Source organism: Egretta garzetta, unplaced genomic scaffold (genome assembly GCF_000687185.1).
Source record: "Egretta garzetta isolate BGI_Z169 unplaced genomic scaffold, ASM68718v1 scaffold29, whole genome shotgun sequence".
NCBI lineage: Eukaryota > Metazoa > Chordata > Aves > Pelecaniformes > Ardeidae > Egretta > Egretta garzetta.
In genome coordinates, this window is record NW_009260796.1 from 1,783,235 (window position 1) to 1,800,830 (window position 17,596).

Below are 17,596 nucleotides of genomic sequence, written 5' to 3' on the forward strand. Positions count from 1 at the left end.
CTCCTCCCTACACAAACTGCTTAGATTTGAGGAATCCTTTTCTCTAGATGCTATCTTGATCTCACTCCACATTGTTTTGCACACACTTGAATTTGGCTTTCAGGTGCATGTCAAAGAACCCCAAAAACTGCAGATGAAACAGAAGCTGTGCCTCATGACTGACCAACCTCATCAATCAGCTTCTAGTTAAACTCAAAAGTCAGGCCTGCCCCCTCCAGCTGCAGTCCCCCTGCCAGCACTGACTTGTGGGTTGAGATTCTCAAAGTTGCCATTTAAAATCGGGAGGCTAAGCAATTTCAAAATGGAGATCTAAATGCCATTAGCCAATCCTCACTTATAATGAGTTTTGACCTGGTTTGGAGAATGGTTGCTAGTTGATGCATACCCAGCCTGATGTCTTCACTTTTGTATTGAGTCAGATCTGTTGTGTCGACTGTAAATTCTTTAAGATTTACATCCTTCCTGAAAAAGAAATAACAGTGAAAAATGGTATTGTCACATCCTTTAATAACTGGCTCCTTTCACACTTTTTCACAATAGCTTTTCTAATGCTACTTTAGAGAATTTAATTTACAGTGTTTAATTGCTAAGTATCTGGAGAAAGTTAAAAAAAAAATCCATAGAAGACTTCATTCTCTACTAAGTACTGGTGATTTTCACAGCAATCATTACAGAATCCTTTCCAGTTTCTATAATGCTTCCCTGGAGAAAGCATTACAGATAGGTAACAGCATTGGCAGCCATTGCAGGTGGGTACTTTTCCTGTAGAGTAAAAATGCAACTGCCAAATCAGCCCTACAGACCATTCTCTCCTTCCGTACTTTGACAGCATGGAAGTCACTCCCTGATATGCAATCGTTATGCAAGTGCATATTCCTGGGAACGTTACACTAATGATCACTAGAGTGTAAAGCTGCGAAAGAATTGGTGCAAAGCAATGAATCAAACCTATCAAAAAGCTGATGCTTTACATGGCTGCACTCATACTAACCAAATCCTCAGCTGGTTTAGGCTCTTAATGACAGCTGAGGTTTGGGGCCCATAAGTTCATTTTTATGGATTCTAATCATAGTTATAGACCTGTGAATATACTTACTCTCCGTATTTCTTCACATTGTATTCATAACCTAAACAGGGAGAAGAAACAGAATGAGCAGTCACAGCCAGTCCAAACAACCCCTCCCAGATAACAGTGACCGCAGTAACACCCAGTACTTATTCACCCTGCTCCTTACTGTGGTGCTTACAATGATCACTTTCACAATCCCTCCAATACATAAGAATTCATGTGTGTTCCACTGCCACATGGAGCTTCCCTTTCCTTTACTCACCAGCTTTCCAGTGGTTTTCCCAGATCTGTGGATGACCAGCCATGAGAAACTACAGCAATTGCCATATTTCATTTCTTTCCACCTCCCATTTATTACAGAAATACTGACCTCACCTGGCATCTCTTGTGCGCTGGTGCTGCACTTGCCCATCCCCAGCTCATTGCATAGGCCTGAATCCATCAGATGCTGGTTTTCATCAGCCTCCCACATGCCAGGTATCTAACTACACCCCTGTCTCACCCCACCCTGCAAGGAGAGATGATTGCAGGCTCCTCTTTTCCATTCGAAGGCCAGGGCCAGGAGCCTGTCCCCTCTGTGACTGCAAAGTAACTCCACTGAAGTCAGTGGAGACAGCCCCATTTTCTGTCGGTGCTATTCCCCTGACAAGTAAATAAGGATGAATGTGGTACTGCAAAGAACACAGCAGAAGACAGACATTCCCTGGTATTTGCTTTTTGTGTGGCATCCAAAACTATTTGTGTGGAAGTCACCAAAAGATCTCCATTTATCTAATTACACACAGACAGTCACCCAGCACAGGGAGTCCAGCAAGGACTTAAGACATCTTCGTTCCTAAGGGATGCATATGGGCCTTCTGCTCTAAATAAATTCCACTTGTAAAGAGCAACTACCTAGCTGTTCTAATTTTCTTCTCCCTTACAACAGAGCAACTCGGCAATCAAGGCCTGAAAATTTTTACACCACACTAATGAAACTCTCTTGGCATCAGCACCTGCAAAGACTCCCGACTGCGTAGGTTACTGGTTTTCCAGAAGAGCATCACTGCCTTCAGCACTATGCTTTGCAGTAATTATTTGCAGAATCAGCTCTCCTGCCGTAAGATATCCCTATAAGAACTAAAGGGCTGGTCTTTTCTAGCACTTACCCCTCTGCCGGCGCTTGCGGGTGACGAGGACAACAATGATGAGGAGGACGACGAAGAGCAGCAGAGTTGCCAGGATGTAGCCCAGCTGCTGGAAGAAGTGCATCCGGCTCTCAGGGATGATGACATTTATCACATTGTGGCCCCTGACAACATTCGGATCTGATGGCAGAAGAAAAGGAAAATAGGTTGATAATTGTAATTTGCATCCAAAGCAAAGCACGTTCACAGGTGGGCCCATATATGGACCTGATAAGCATGTTCAGTGAGAAACTCTTCTGAACTGCATGAAATAAAGGGCAAATGGCTCCCTAAATTACAAGACACTGCACCTCTGTCAGATGGAAGATGCCTGCGCTCTTCACCAGACCATTATACTTCCCAGGAACATGAAGGATTAACAGTGGCTGTTGCACATTCCCTTGCTGCTGCCTGGCTGTCAGCATGCTCTTGTTTATTGCAGAGGGGAAGTCCAGAAAGAAGCCACACTAGACAGCCCCAAGCCTTTCTGCAGAGTAACACAACCCTCCTCTGGGTCCCTTACAACACACACACCACGTTGCTTCGGCTCCAGACAGCAAAAGTATGAAGCAGCCCCTCCCTGCCAAGGGTTATAATTTACAGAGTGGGAGGAATTTTCAATGCCAAAGAATGAGTTTCCTTTTAAATAAAATAAAAATCAATAAAATAAATAAAATAAAAACCCACAAAGAAAAGCCAAGATTCCATTCCATCTGTGGGTGCAGCAGCATTTCAGTTCCGCAGCACGGGGAAGGGTAACTCAAAACTCTTACTTGGAACATTTTTTTAGATCTCAAATAAATAGGTCAATGTTTTACACATATAAAGAGGAAGCGACTTCTCTGCTTGCAGGCAGAGTACTGGACAAATCCAGCAGATCCATAAGACACGCTGTGCTGGGGGAGGCTTTTCTCTTCAAAACAGAGCAGAAAGCAACACCTTTTCCCCCTAAAAGGGAACATTCACAGAGCACCAGGCAAGAACCAGTCTGGACTTCTGGCCTACCATTCTCTCAGGAGTTTAATGCTGTACATTAGTCAGGGGAATAAGGGGAAAGATGGGGGAAAACATCCCAAAAACCACAATGCCATTTAACAGATGTGTTCTAATGTGAGAAATGTTGACATTTTTGGAACTGCTGGCATAACAACTGGTTCCAGTTTGTCAGGTAGTTTATTTCCAGCATTTAAAAACACCAACCCACCAACAATAAAATCAAGTAAGACAACAGCAGATTGAAAGAAACACTTTGAAACCAGAGATGATCGTTTGCTAATGCTAACAGCAGTCCTAGAAAATCGAGAGATTTTATCATATGGTCTGTTCTGGTAGCCCAGCCCTCCACTCCAGCAACACTCCAGTTTTTGCTGGCATTGCTAGATGCTGTGTGCTGGCTGGCTACAGTGCTGAAAACCAGTATGTGTTTTTCACCGCTGCTAAGCTAAAAAATACCAAACCAAAAAAACCACTTGCAAAGCTGCAAACAGTATACGTGACAGTTCTACTTTAACAAATCTCGGGATCATGAAGGGCTTCTTCAGCAGCTGCCATAATGAGATGGTAGCCACTGGAGCAACTGTTGAGCCAGAAGTCAGCAAACATAAATGCATTCTATTCCTGGCCTTTTGCTTTCCCACAGCACTGCAAGATAGGGTAGGAGGGGAGTTAAACTTTAGTCAACATTGGAGAGGTCACTGTAACAACAAACAGTGGAAAGAGAGATTCAGTAACTTTGGGTCTCCTTGGCTTACTCAGTCAAGTAATATTAAAAATACTTGTCATAGTAGTGTTTTGACAAAGCACCGTTGGTGGACTTCAAAGTGCATCACTGGGAAGGCAGTAGAATATATTCCATTTTATAATTGGGGAAACTGAGGCACAGAGTAACGGTTGGTTCAATTGCACCCACGGCAGCTCCTAGAGTAGCATCACCAAGGTAACTCTCCTCCTCATCCTCGTGTTATATCAGAGTTTAAGCTGAGGTGATGACAGTTAATTCTGTAACCAAGATCTGATCTTTCAGTCTGTCTCAACATGGCATGCCCACCTGCCTCCAAGTCACTCACATGATCTGGTTTAACTACTGGAAAATAAGTTTGGGAGGAAAGAACAGCGGTGCCTTTACATTACTTTACCAAAGCGTTAAGGGTCAGATTCTTCTGCTGGAAAAAACTGAGCGCTCTCTACCAAGAGAGCTCACAAATACTGGGTACGTGGCCCATTTTCTTTTCAAGGCTGGCAGAGGATTGAGAATAGTTTAGCAATAAGCATGAGACACAACAGATGCCATTCTTCAGTCACCTGCTCCAAAACAAACGCAGAGTAAAAAAGCACTGAATTAGTAGACATACACCACATTTTTACTGCTGAGCCTGAGAACAGAATTGAGTTCATGCTTATATTCAAAACAGGATGAAGTCTCCTGTCTGGAAATGGCTCCACACCTTGGACCTATGCCAGGAACTATAGCCGCCTGCTGAAAAAGCTCATTGCTGTGCTTTTGTTATCTCCTGATTTTCATTTTGGTTTTATGTTATATCCCCAGATGAGTTCTGTACACTTTTTCATGGAACAGGGCAGTATCTCAGCCTCTCCTGCTGTAAACAAACAGGGCATGTCCCAGCAGGCTCCTCACCAGCAGTGGGTTTGAAAAAGGCACTCCGGACGTCTCAGCTTCTTTCACATTCCCATCGATTCAGCACATTTTTGTGTGTGGTGCTCTCAGCCCAGCTGAGTGTTCACTGCCCAAAGGGAAAAAAGCTCTTCTTAGGATGTTCTTTTTGACAGTGGAAATGGCTTTTCTCAGGAAGGCAAGCTCCTCCGGCACTGAGGGCACCACTGCCAAACTAAGACAACCCTGGCAGGTTAAATTATTTGTAGGTTCTGTCTAACTTCTGAGCAGGTACCTAACTTTTCAGCAACCAGCAGGACAACATCCAGGAAAAGAGAGGAATAAATTCCTGGGTGGGTAACTTGGAAAACAAGATCTAGGTTTCATCTGCACAATGTGATCTGGATAGGGCTCAAGGGCAGCGGGACACATATTTGTATGTCCTGGCCTCCACATCAGCTCAGCCCCAACAGCCACCTCTCTTTAGTACTGCCTGGGTTTTCTGGACACCAACCTTAGTCCCAGGAGGAAGGTTTAGGTTTCTGTGACTTGAAAAAGACAATTTCTAGAGAAGAATAGACCTATTTAAAAATGTATGAAGCATGTCAAAATTCTGTATTAAGCAGCCAATAAATATTAAACCACAATGAATATTTTAAAATGTTAATAAGGAGCTATACCCAAAAGACTCTAAAAAAATATTAAACTTGGGATTTTTGTTTTATTTTCCTGCCTGAGCTAAGCATGATGGTTTTGAGTTTGGACAGGCTGTCAGATGATAGCTCACTGCAGTGGAAAATGTGAAAATTGGTTTAAGACAAAAAAAAAAAAAGCCGAAGGGTGGAGGAAAATTCCTGGTGCTTGATTCTGCACGGTCTGGCATCTTGCATAGCCTAAACCCCTGTGCAAAGGGGAGCAAACACTTACGATCTACACTGGTGAGAATAGCAGCATGTTACAAACAGCAAAAGCAGAGCAGAATTGGTCCCGGCCCCACACCTTCTCCGCCTCCAAAAAAGCAATCAGGAAAGGGAGCCTGTTAGAAAAACAGCTTGTTTGCCTTAGGCCATGTCAGTGTTGCAGAGCAGAACAGGTTGCAGAATTGGCCTGGAGCAAAGAAAACAGGAGCTGGACATGATGTCTCTACAGCACTGGGAGCAGGGTAATTAACCCTGATGGGTGGGACACTCCGTTTTTGGTACAGCACAGTATTAAAGCAGCTCAGCAGGATCCTCACGACTATCACTACGCATGCAGCTCCAGGTACACCAACGCAATGGAAATAGCTCAGAAACAACCAAGCCCGTACATGAGCCATATACTAGTAGCGAGGGAGGCAAGACCTCATATACTTTTCTAGCCCTAAGGGCAGGAATAGCCCCTGGCTCAAATGCGAGAAACCTTCATAGAGGAAACCCCCTCATTGCTGTAAGTGGCACCTTCGCTTCAGTGGTGTCTAGGATACTTCTGCAGGGCACAGGTTTGCCTTGACCACGCTCCCTCCTGGGGGCACTAAGCGATCCCTGCAGACCACTGTGGAGGGACAGAAAATGCAAGGACGTTTTGGCATTTGGAGCAAAGGCCTCCTGAGGTGATGATGGGGAATAATGTGTCACATTCCTGTCCCGTGGCTTAGGGAGCTCTTTAGAGCTCAAAGGTGCAACTGTAGATACTTATCTCTTCCTCAGTCAGGAGAACCACTTCCAGAGGCCACTTACCTATGGCTGGAGCAATGTTGTAAGTTGTGAGGTTCACCACCTTCTTCTCCCTCACTGGCTCAGTCACAAAGACTTGGTAGATCCTGCGCTCGTGCAGGCCACAGTAGTGATGGTGCAGGTGGCACGAGTAAGTGCCTTCATCTGCACTTTCCAGCTCCGAAATCCGCAGGGAAAAGTCACCCAGGGCAAAGGCTGCATCAGTGATGTTCATCTTCTGACGAATGAAGAGAGGTCCATAAGAACGGCGCTCACCAGAGGCATACAGATCAATGAGGCGGTCAGCCCGGTCATGAGGAACCCCTGGGGGCTGCCTGTCCCAGTGGACCACTTGTTGTGCCTCTTCACTGTGCCGTTCGGTCCAGATGTGCTTACGGTTCACACAGGGGAGCACCACTATGCTGCCTTCTAGGGCAACAATCACAGGCTTTTCCCCATCCCAGTACTGTTTTGCATCCTCAGCTGTGGAAGAGACAATACAAGTTGTGCAACCTTGGTATGTGCATCTTTACATACGTGTCCTACGCTTAAGGACACCCAGGCCCACCTAAGATAGCTCTCAGACCCTGCAATCCTATAACGCATCCCCTCCAAAGATCTTGAAGTGCCACAGGGGTAGTGTGCCCTGTTCACACTTACTTCAGCAGCCAGTAAAGAAACACACCTTTATCTTCTACATCCTAGGTCAGTGCATTAAGCAAGACCACTTTCTTTTCCTTATAACTGAGAGTTAATCTCTTGCTTCAGAAAGCAGGAAATACATTCTCTCCGCAGACTAAGAATGGAACGAGAACAACAGATTTCATCTTCAATATGCTGTATCCCAGTTCTCCAAGCAGGAAATGCTTTTCTACCCACAAATGCCCTAATTACTGGAGGAGTTAAAGAAGCACTGTTTTGTATTTTGTTCTTGAAAAGGAATAACAGACAAACCAAAACACAAATGAGCAGATTGGGGCTCACGTGCCTGCCTGGATGTTTTTATTGCATAGAAGCTATGAGAACAGCAGCCGAAGAGCTGCACCTCTCTACCATCCCACCAGCCCTTCAACATCTTGCCAGCACAATCAGCCCCAGTAGCTTCACTTGTGCATTACACAAAGGTCAATTTAAATGACACAGTAGCAATGCATGTGCAGCACGGGTGGCACACGCTGCCAGCAGCCCTTAGAAGCTTGCTTTTAGAGCTGGAGCTAAGGTGTGGTGACTTGCAGAGGCTTTTTAACTACAGGCTTCTCAGGGCAAGCTCACCAACCAATGTACAAGGCAGATCTTTGCGGCTAACCTGACAGATGATGGATTGTTACTAGGGGTGTTCTACTGCTGGAGCAGTAAGAGGACGGTTAGCTAATTGGGCTGCTGAGAGTAAACATTTAACTTAACAGGCTCCATGCATTGTTCGGCACATGCCGAGAAAGGAGAGAGGTTCATAAATAACACACATTGAATAAAGTTTCTGAAACTCAGGGACAGCAAATGGCATAGCGATCACCACTGTCTCCTGATGCTTTCCAAGCCTCTGGTGGCACCTGTGCCCTGAACGTGGAACTGAGAAGGCACGGGCAAAACCCTGCATCCACACTGCTCTTCTCTGACACTAGCAGAACAGAGTGCCAGACCTACCGTGAATCAGCACACAAGCCCCACTGTGAATTCAACAGAGTCCTGGTGGCCACTGGCCTCCAGTTGCCCAAGCAGGTCCCCTGCAGAAAGGAACACCAAGCTGTCTGCCACACCTACCTTTCTTGGTGATAGCTAGTCGGACTTTCACAGTTTCGTATAAGTGGCAGTAGTGGTGGTGAAGACTACAGGAATATGTGCCTTCATCACTCTCTGCAACATCTAATACAACAGGGAAGAGAGGGGAAGTTGAATGTTTAATGCTGAGACAGTGATGACTGTTGTCATTTATACTGTTTCCCAAATGCTTGTATGGATGCAAAAGGCCCTTCGTATAACTTGGTTCTAACCCATCCTTATCCCCAAGGTAGGCTAAACAAAGAAGAACCATCACACCTAATTTGTTCAGTTTATTTGCTCTTGTGTGGAATGTATTTCTATTAACAGATGGAAAGAGAAAGCTGATTTAAGCTTTCTCTAAGCTGATTTAGCTAAGAGCAGCGATAGGGAGAATGGCAGTCTTGGGTTTATAGTTCAGGAACTGAAATACAGTCAAAGGGAAATACAACACTATTGCCAGTGCTTCAAAGAACCTCATTAACCTCATTAGACTGATATTTACTTATTTATAGAAAATGCTCTGTAAAATAGCCATTTTCACAGAAGAACACAAAGTTAATTTAGTTGTGAATCCTCCATTTTTCAGACAGCATAGGGAGAAAAGACGCCCTTTAGTACCTTTGATCACCAAGGAGAAGTTGCCATCAATAAATGCATTCTGGGACATGAATATCCTCCCTTGGTTGTAGGAGCTGTATACGCGCTGATCTCCGGCTGAGTACATGTCACATAGCCTCTCCGTCCTGTTATCTCCATAGTAGTTGCTGTACACATCCCAGTGGACTACACGCTGGCGGTCATTCAGACGATCCTGGGTCCACACTATGCGGTAACTCTTGCAGGGCAGGACAGCCTGTGACCCCGACGTAGCACTGATATTTAACACTGACACTACAACGCTGTCTGGGTTTGAGGCATCAGCTGGGACTGAGAGCCAGGAGCAAAGAACAAAAACCAGAGTTACTAGATTAATGGCACGTGAAGAAGACATTAGAACAGGACTCAGACCTGTCCTAGAATCTCTGCACACTTTCCACCCCAAAAAAAGAAACTTTCAAGACCAACATAGAGCTCTCTCATGGAGAAATAGAACAGTATTAAAAACACTGATTTCATTCAGTGAAAGCAATGTCTATGATGTCTGTTATCAGGATCACAGATTTGACCTGTCCTACCTACCCTTCCTAATCCTAACCCCCAGTTTAATCAAAGTTTAGAGACACTAGTTCATGGGATGCATGGGTCATGCCGATGGAAGTTAGCAAGGAAACCCCCATTGCATATCATGGAATCAGGGTCCCTCTCATTTCCTCTCATGATCACAAAACCAGGCAGGTTACAAAGATGTCACTCACCTGAATATAAACAAACAGAACCTGTCAAAGCAGAAAAAAAAAAAAAAAGAATGTTACTGACAACAAAAGGAAGAAAAAACTACAAATACACTCATAGTCAGCAGCCACCTCCTCCGTTATTATTCCATCTATTCCTCCCTTCTCTGTTAATATACTTATTTAACACGTGTATCGTGGTTAAGCCCAGAGGCTCAGACTTCGGTCGGTCCATGCTGCAGCAGACACTGTGCACTTACAGCAAAAGACAGACCAACAAACTTAAGCTTGAGAGCAATGTGGGATATGCTTAGCCTGCAACTGAATTTCATACAGTCCAAGTCTTTATTTCATTATCATCTACAGTCACAGAGTTTTTTCCACCATGCTATTCAAATGTTACACCAAAGGTATCTGTGAATGCATCACTCACCAAAACTGACTGAAAGGCCTCTTCTGCCTGTGAGGAAACTACTTGACAAATGTTGTGCAAGACAAAACCAAGAACCCAAAGAGGCAGGAGCAGGCAGGGGGAAGGGAAGCACCAGTAGGATCTGATATTAGTCCTGCATAAATAGCAAGGCAGCAGCAGAAACAGCAGGGCAAGAACAGTTCACAGAATCATAGAATGCTTTGGGTTGGAAGGGACCTTAAAGGCCATCTAGTCCCACCCCCCTGCAATGAGCAGGGACATCTTCAACTGGATCAGGCTGCTCAGAGCCCCGTCCCACCTGGCTCAGAATGTTTCCAGGGATGGGACATCTACCACTGCTTTGGGCAACCTGTGCCAGCATTTCACCACCCTCACTGTAAAAAATTTCTTCACATCTAGTCTGAACCTACCTTCTTTTAAACCATCACCCCTTGTCCTATCACAACAGGCCCTACTGTCTGTCTCCATCTTTCTTACAAAGCCCCCTTTAAGTATTGAAGGGCCACAATAAGGTCCTTCCCCACAGCCTTCTCTTCTCCAGGCTGAACAACCCCAACTCTCTCAGCTTTTCCTCTCAGGTGAGGTGTTCCAGTCCTCGGATCATTTTTGTGGCCTCCTCTGGACCTGCTCCAACAGGTCCATGTCTGTCCTGCACTGAAGACTCCAGAGCTGGGCACAGTACTCCAGGTGGGGTCTCACCAGAGGAGACTAGTACTTCCCAGATGTGACCAGTTAAAACCATGTTCATTTTTGTGCTGTTTGACTACTGTGAAATTAAATGTGACTGTTTCACTTCCATCTCTTCCCCAGCAGACACCCACATCTCACTCAGCCTTCTCTGCTAAGGCAAAGCCCTGAATAGGCTTGGAGACAGAGCTGACCCCAGCTCATTTGCTAGGGCTTAGAGCTGCCCAAGTAGAGGCAAGTGGATCCACGCTGCTGATGCACTAGATTGAGGGCCAAAAGATAACTTTCATCTCCAAGAATTCAAACCCCTATAAAATTGATGGTGGGATTAATGCATTGAGGGAATTCTGTAGCTCTGCAGGATGCTGAGTCTACCTGTCAAATGAGGAGTGACGTTACTCGGCGGTTCCACTTCACACTTGTGATACACAGTGTTGTCAGCACTCTGCTGGGCAAATATATCCTCACTTGGGGAACGTGCCCCCTAGAGTCTCTCCCACTCACGTTCCTGGTCTGCACGGTTAACACTGTAAAGCTCTGGATGCAACTGCAACTCTCATAGCTCAGATCTATGCAGGAAGAACTTTGCAAGAAGTGAACTAACGCCCTTATTTCTGCATTTCCCTGCTCCAGCCCCCCCTGATTTTTGTGTAGGAGGGGTCTAGGACATCTCCTGGCATTATGCTTTGAGAGCATGACTTAGAATCCCAACACAATGACATGATTCATCTCTCTAACCAGTCAAACCTAAGTGGGTTCCAGCAAGATCATTAGAAGTTTTGTCCTGCTAATGTCATAGGCACAATGTCCTCCACACAAAGGCTGTATTTTGATTTTTTCAGCCCTGGAATTTATGCATTTCAGAAAAGAATAAATTAACTCCACACTGGAGCTATTTTAGCCACACCCCCAGTGCATGGGCTGAGAATAAACTCTATTTCCTTTCCTTCTCCTATCACAAAACACTGGGCTGTGACACCAGAGAACAAAAATGAGCAGCAGCATCTGTTGAACTGCTAGTTCAAAGACACTCCAAATGTAAGTTATTTTTTCAACATTTCGACAGCATCACAAAGAAAAAAAAATATCTCACACAAACTCTGTACTTCTCCGGATATAAGAAAGAGATATAATACACATGACATTATAATTCCATTATTTGATGATCTCGCCTAATAAGGCTGCAAAATGCCTGATGGTAAAATATGATAAGCTGCCAGCCTCTGCCGCTGGAAGCCAGGACTTAGGTTTAGCTTAGGACAACAAAGAAATGACACAAAGCTCTTTTACAGCACCAAATCAGCCTTCTCCAGGAGAGATCAGTCTCACTTGCGACAGGACAACCAGCTCCCAGCGCAACAGCATCCGCTTGTATCAGTGTGACAAAGCAACGCCCATGTGTTTGAATCGGTGGTGTTCGCCCCGTGGCAAGGGAACACCACCGTATCACAACACGAACAGCAGCTTGCGTGCGAGGGAGTGGTGTCTGTGAGCTGGCTGCCTGCACAGCCAGTGCTTCCAGAGTCTTGCATTACTGCTCATTAACAGCAAATTGATTTGTGCTACAGAAACATCCTCTCCTGGCTCAGCAAGAGGAATGCATTTACTTTTCTCTTTTCCTCTTGCAAGTTAATGTAAAAACCACACAGCCCAAATGCAGCATCATAGATCTAACAACTGACAAAAGCATCCACCTAAGCCTTCGTATGTGCTCCGCTCAACATGTCCAGCCCTCAGCTAACGATAGCACCAACCCCTGGGTTTGTATCTTTGAGCTGGCCTTACTGGCATGGTAAGGACCAGCCAGGCCCTAACTCCCTCTCCCACCCACAGGGGCCTTTTGCCAGCCCAGGCTGCTGAAGCCCCTTCAGCCAGCTGCAGGCATTTCTCCAGCACGCTTCCAAACACAACTCTCTGTAAAACAAGGAAGCGGTGAAGTTGTCTGCAATGTAACAGCTTTTAGATAAGAAAAGCTTATGTCTTGTGGGTTTTGACAGCTTCTTTTTCCCTCCACTTTAAAGCTTCTGCTAGCAGCTCCCTAAGAAGCAGGGCAGGAGCACTCTCGCTTACTTGACAATTACACTCCAGGGTCTTTCTAGGTCTGCCCCTCCGTGACCAGGAGATGTTGCTTCCTGTTGGGAAAAGGGAAGAATCTGTTGATGCCTCTCTTGCATTTTACCATACTGCTGGTTTGACTTGCTGAGTGTTGCCACACAAAGCTGAACGGCCCAGGGTTACAGCTATGCACTAGAACAAAACCCATCCAAGATGAAGGCTTTGCTAAGCCTTGTGTTGGAATTAAGCACAGAGGAGAAAGGGGTTTTCATTGCAAGTCTGTGCACACTCACATCCAGACACACACAGATTCTGGACAGCCGCGTTGGGTCTGAAGCCTGCCCCAGGGTATCATTCATAGTCTCAGACAAAATGGTAGGTGCGAATATCAAAAAGACAGCAGCACAGCAGCCAGTAAGTAAAGTTCTAGCAGGGAAAGAAAGGACAGGTCTTTACAAGAGGCATGGGAACACCACAGGAAAAAGAAGGAAGAACTGATTGTGCCGGTTCCCCAGCAATGCTGGAAATCTGCACACATACATCAGGTCATGGATGAGACTCAAACTTATCTGACATAGCTGTAAATGAGATCACTTAGAAATCTAAGGAATCTGGAATGTCTCTGATCTCTTGTATGCCTGGAGAAAATGGAATTTAAAACAACTGACCTTCAATAACCCAAACATAGAGCAGTAGTTAAAGAAGGAATAAGCCTTTTTCTCTTTTCAGTCTCCTCCCTCTGCTGAGACCTAGCTCTGCTATGTGAGACAAGCAGAGCAAACAAGACATGTCCCCCAGCCATGCTTCTTAAAGTTATTGTTTGTGTAACGTGGTAGCTACTGAACAAAGGCAGATATAACCCATAACGCAGCAAAGCTGACAGCTTATGAACTACAGGATTGGGGTAAATGGGAAGCAGTTATTTGGTGAGTCACACTTCCCAACCTGCAACTGTAAAATCAAGGAGTATTTATGAGCCTAGTGAAAGCTCAGGCTTTTGTAATCACAGGACTCCAGGACCTGGAGCTTCAAAACCACCAAATACCTTAATAGTTGTCAACACAGAACTTGCTGTAGCTTTCATTTTGAAATTTCAAATTCAGTGTGATGGATAATCACTTTGATTAAACCCAAAAAGCCATCTGTATGCTGTCCCCTGACATGTTCTGTGCAGACTCAGCATGCCTCCCAGCAGGATCCCAGAGGTATTCTGCTGGTCCCACAATATAGGAAGAGGAAAGCAGCCTGCAAAAGTGTTTCCTAATCCCTTGTAAAAGGCAGAGCCAACTCTTACTTCTTGAATCCCATCCACTTTTCAAGTGAAGAATTAAGCCACAAAACTGCAGGCAAACTAGAAGTAAAAGCCTCAGGGTCTGAAAGGTATCTCACATACTCGGAGCTCTCCAGGCAGTGTCCTTGCAGCAGTTCAAACAGAAAACTGTCCCTTGAGTCTTGCCTGAACTTCTCTCCTCCTGGAGATAGCTGCTGGCAGAGGGTCTGCTTCACAGGTAGATGCACATGCTAATGAAACCATTAAGTTCCTGTCGCATACTGGAGGATGAAAGACTACCAGAGCAGAAAAGGAAACCGCAAACACCGTAAGTGGTAGCCTGAGTGCCACGTGGCACATAGACTCCATGGGACGTGACACCACCAGCTCTACCTGCAGTGCTTCTGCCATTGATGTCAGCAGAGCGAGGATAAGCTGCCTGAACAGTGCCTTACAACGCAATAAGCATCACTGAAGTCCAGACTGTAGTGGTGAGTGGGCAAGAAAACAAAGTAAGAAGTCACTGGAGAAATGAGTGTCATAACCCACCAGGTGTGGGGGTTGAAACAACAGTCTGTGAGGTTGACACTCCACTTGCCTAAGTAAGCTGAGCTCATCATTCCTTTACACACCTTCTCTAGTATCTCCTAGTCTGTCTCAGCTTCTTTTTTCTTTTGAAGAGGAAACAACATCGCCTTTACGTTAGAGGCACAGAGGGGTGGTCTAGTCCTAGAGAAAGGACATGTTCTCACGAAATCTGTATGTGTCAGATTCCTTATTTCTCTCATAAATCTCACTGTCTATGCAGGGGATTTAATGGTCTCTGTAGAGCCATTACACAATTATTGCAAAAACAGCAGCCTGTGTTACCAAGCTATTTCCAACTGCTGTTGGAGAACAGCAGTGGCTCCATCCTGACTCTTTAGGGAGCTGACCCAGCATACAAGAGGCCACAATGGCTTATTATGCAGTAACATCAAGGTGACAGCTACACAAATCAGCTCAGCTCTCTTCTGGTATCCATTTTTTAAAACCCACTGACCAGTGACCAGCAATAACATCTGGGTCCATCTCAAAGAGGCAAAGGAGGGAGACAGTGAGCAACACAGTTCCACCTAGACTTGTCCCATTCACCACCTGCCCCTGCTGGCCTAGGACTGCAAGACTAAGCTTTTCAGTAAAATGAGGTTTCCCTTACAAAGTCAACTGATGGTCAAGCCAGGCTTTGAATTGGGCTTTTATCTAAGTCCCTGTGTTTGTTTATTTTTACAGGCTTCCTGGGACAGCTTTCTCAAGAGCAGAGTCTTCTGCTTTCAAAAAGGATGTGAGGACTGGAGAGCCCTTAACTACCCATCTAGTCCCAACAATTCCAACACCTCGCTGCAGGTAGGAACATGCCCGTCAATCTGCAGAAAGCAAGAATGTGCTACCTCGGCAGAAAGGAAGAAGCCTTGTGTTTGTACAAGAAACCAATCGCCATCTTGGCCACTGCTTAATCACAGATCCCTCACAGAATTGCCCTAACGTTCTCACAGACAGTTCAGATACTAGCTCAGCTTTATAAGCCCTTCTCTGCTTTGTGTACTTCACGTTGGCTCTAGGCCCACAGAATTGTTTGTAGAGCCATTCCAAACACAGCGCTGTTCCTCCCTGCAAGATATTAACACTGGAGGGTGCGGTTCCTCTCCAGAAGGGATCATCTCAGCAAATATGGAACGGCATAGATTTCCTCCCTTCTCCCCTTCCCATCTTCACTCATATTATAACCTGATTTGTGTGGGGATAGCAGGACTCAAACCAGGGCTGCCTGGCATATGGACAGTTCTCTCTCCAAAATACACTGAAAAAAAGTCTGTTAGAGATCATCCACCCTTAGCTGGGATACTGTTGCCTCTATACAGCCCCCTCACTGCTCTACAGCAACCCAACCTGCTATTCCTGCCCATGGTGCTCCCCAAGCTCTGCCAACATGCTAAACCACACTGGCAACTAGCTGGACTGGTTGGTGCTTCTGAAATACAGTATGTGGCCTCTCCTCCTTCTCCAGGCCACCCCCACATGCTAGTTTTCTGAACCACTTTAACCCTTCTGTCCCTATGACTGATCCTTTATGTTGCCAATTCCTAAACCTTGCCTTCAGGCATTGCAAAACTGGGGATGATGTGGTGACATGGAAACTAATTAAGGACCAGACTGAGAACTCTTCAGCGATGTACCGAGGAATTTTGAGAGGCGCAGGTGGCTAGCCACAGCCTGTCATTAACAGGGCTGTGAAGAGCAGGGGGGGGTCACCAGTCCCCAAAAAACTTGTGCTCCTCACGTCCTACTGTCAGCACCCTGAATGAAGTCTCTCCATGTTGTTCTTAAGCTGTTAATGGGTCCTTTGCTCGTAAGTGCCCTCCTTAGAGCCCAAAGTTTTACAAGTGTGGATTTGCTGAGGTTTTGCAATTAACCCTCAAATCTTCTGCCATCCAAGTCTTACCAGGGTTTCTCTGTTTACCTTGGGGCCAGGCTCTCAGGACCCCGAATCTGCTTTCAGCTCTTACAGAAAACTCCATTTTTAAGGAAAAGGTAAAAGCCATTCTGTTATTGTAAGCTCATCAGACTTGTCCTCATCCCTTTCTTGCACCTTACCCAGAAGTGAATTCCTATGTCTCTGTCTTTATGCTGATGGGGGGAAAAAAAAACCCCAAAACCAACCCCACACTTTAATTTTTTCCTCCATCCTGAACACTCTCTCACACACACATGTACCAGCTGTTTCTGCCTATTCAAAACTATAAAATAACCTTAGATCATGTAAATCTAACTATGCAAGCTTTACTGTACTCACATTCAAGCATATTGGTTTTGAATTTGCTGATCAAGATTAACCGATGGGAAAAAAACAGACTGCACAAATATGCTGAATGGAGTACCACTTAAACAACCTCAAACATTTCTTCATTCTCTCCCCCTTCCTCTCCAAAAAGCATAGGAAATCCACGACTCCCTCCCCTCACGGACGAAAACATAGCTAACTTAGGAATCTGAACAAAATCTTACAAAAATAACAGTTCGAAATCTTCTAGCTAACCTCCAGCCCCGTCCTCTGCAGCTGCAATAAAAACAAGTAACATCGTGCCGATCAGCTAGGAGCTTACTTTGCTGAAGCAAAATCTGCCACAGAAGGAGTTTTGCTAGTTGTTCCATTTCTTCAGCTTCGCTGCGTTTTCGTCGCTCTTGAAAAACAAGTTGAAGACTTTTTTTTTTTTTAAAAAACTTTTTTTTTTAAACTGGAAAACACTATGACCTCATCAATTTACATCCAGAAAGCTGTGGACAGCAGCTCATACTCTGCAGAATTACTCCACCTACAACTTCCAATTCCCCACCTCCCCACTCAGCTCTCCCCCTACACTCACACTCCACCTCCTTCCTTTCCCTAACACTTTCTGCACAATTACTACAAACACCCACTCTTCTCTTTCCCCTCCCTCTGGGACCTTCTGATCTGCCCTGACTTTGATGTAAAAGTTT

At 45.2% G+C, this 17,596-nt stretch overlaps 1 protein-coding gene across 1 annotated transcript in view; it reads right to left on the minus strand.

The window, feature by feature from the left end:
* MXRA8 (matrix remodeling associated 8) overlaps positions 1–17,275 on the minus strand; it is a 19,568-nt gene extending 2,293 nt beyond the window's left edge. The window contains exons 1-8 of the mRNA XM_009646768.2: positions 17,221–17,275; positions 9,657–9,677; positions 8,920–9,228; positions 8,302–8,403; positions 6,565–7,023; positions 2,218–2,376; positions 1,097–1,127; positions 386–462 (exon numbers count right to left, since the gene is read on the minus strand). Coding sequence (XP_009645063.1) covers positions 386–462; positions 1,097–1,127; positions 2,218–2,376; positions 6,565–7,023; positions 8,302–8,403; positions 8,920–9,228; positions 9,657–9,677; positions 17,221–17,269 — 1,207 coding nt within the window. The 5' untranslated portion in view covers positions 17,270–17,275. The remainder of the gene's footprint in view (positions 1–385; positions 463–1,096; positions 1,128–2,217; positions 2,377–6,564; positions 7,024–8,301; positions 8,404–8,919; positions 9,229–9,656; positions 9,678–17,220) is intronic.
* Positions 17,276–17,596: the final 321 nt, after the last annotated feature.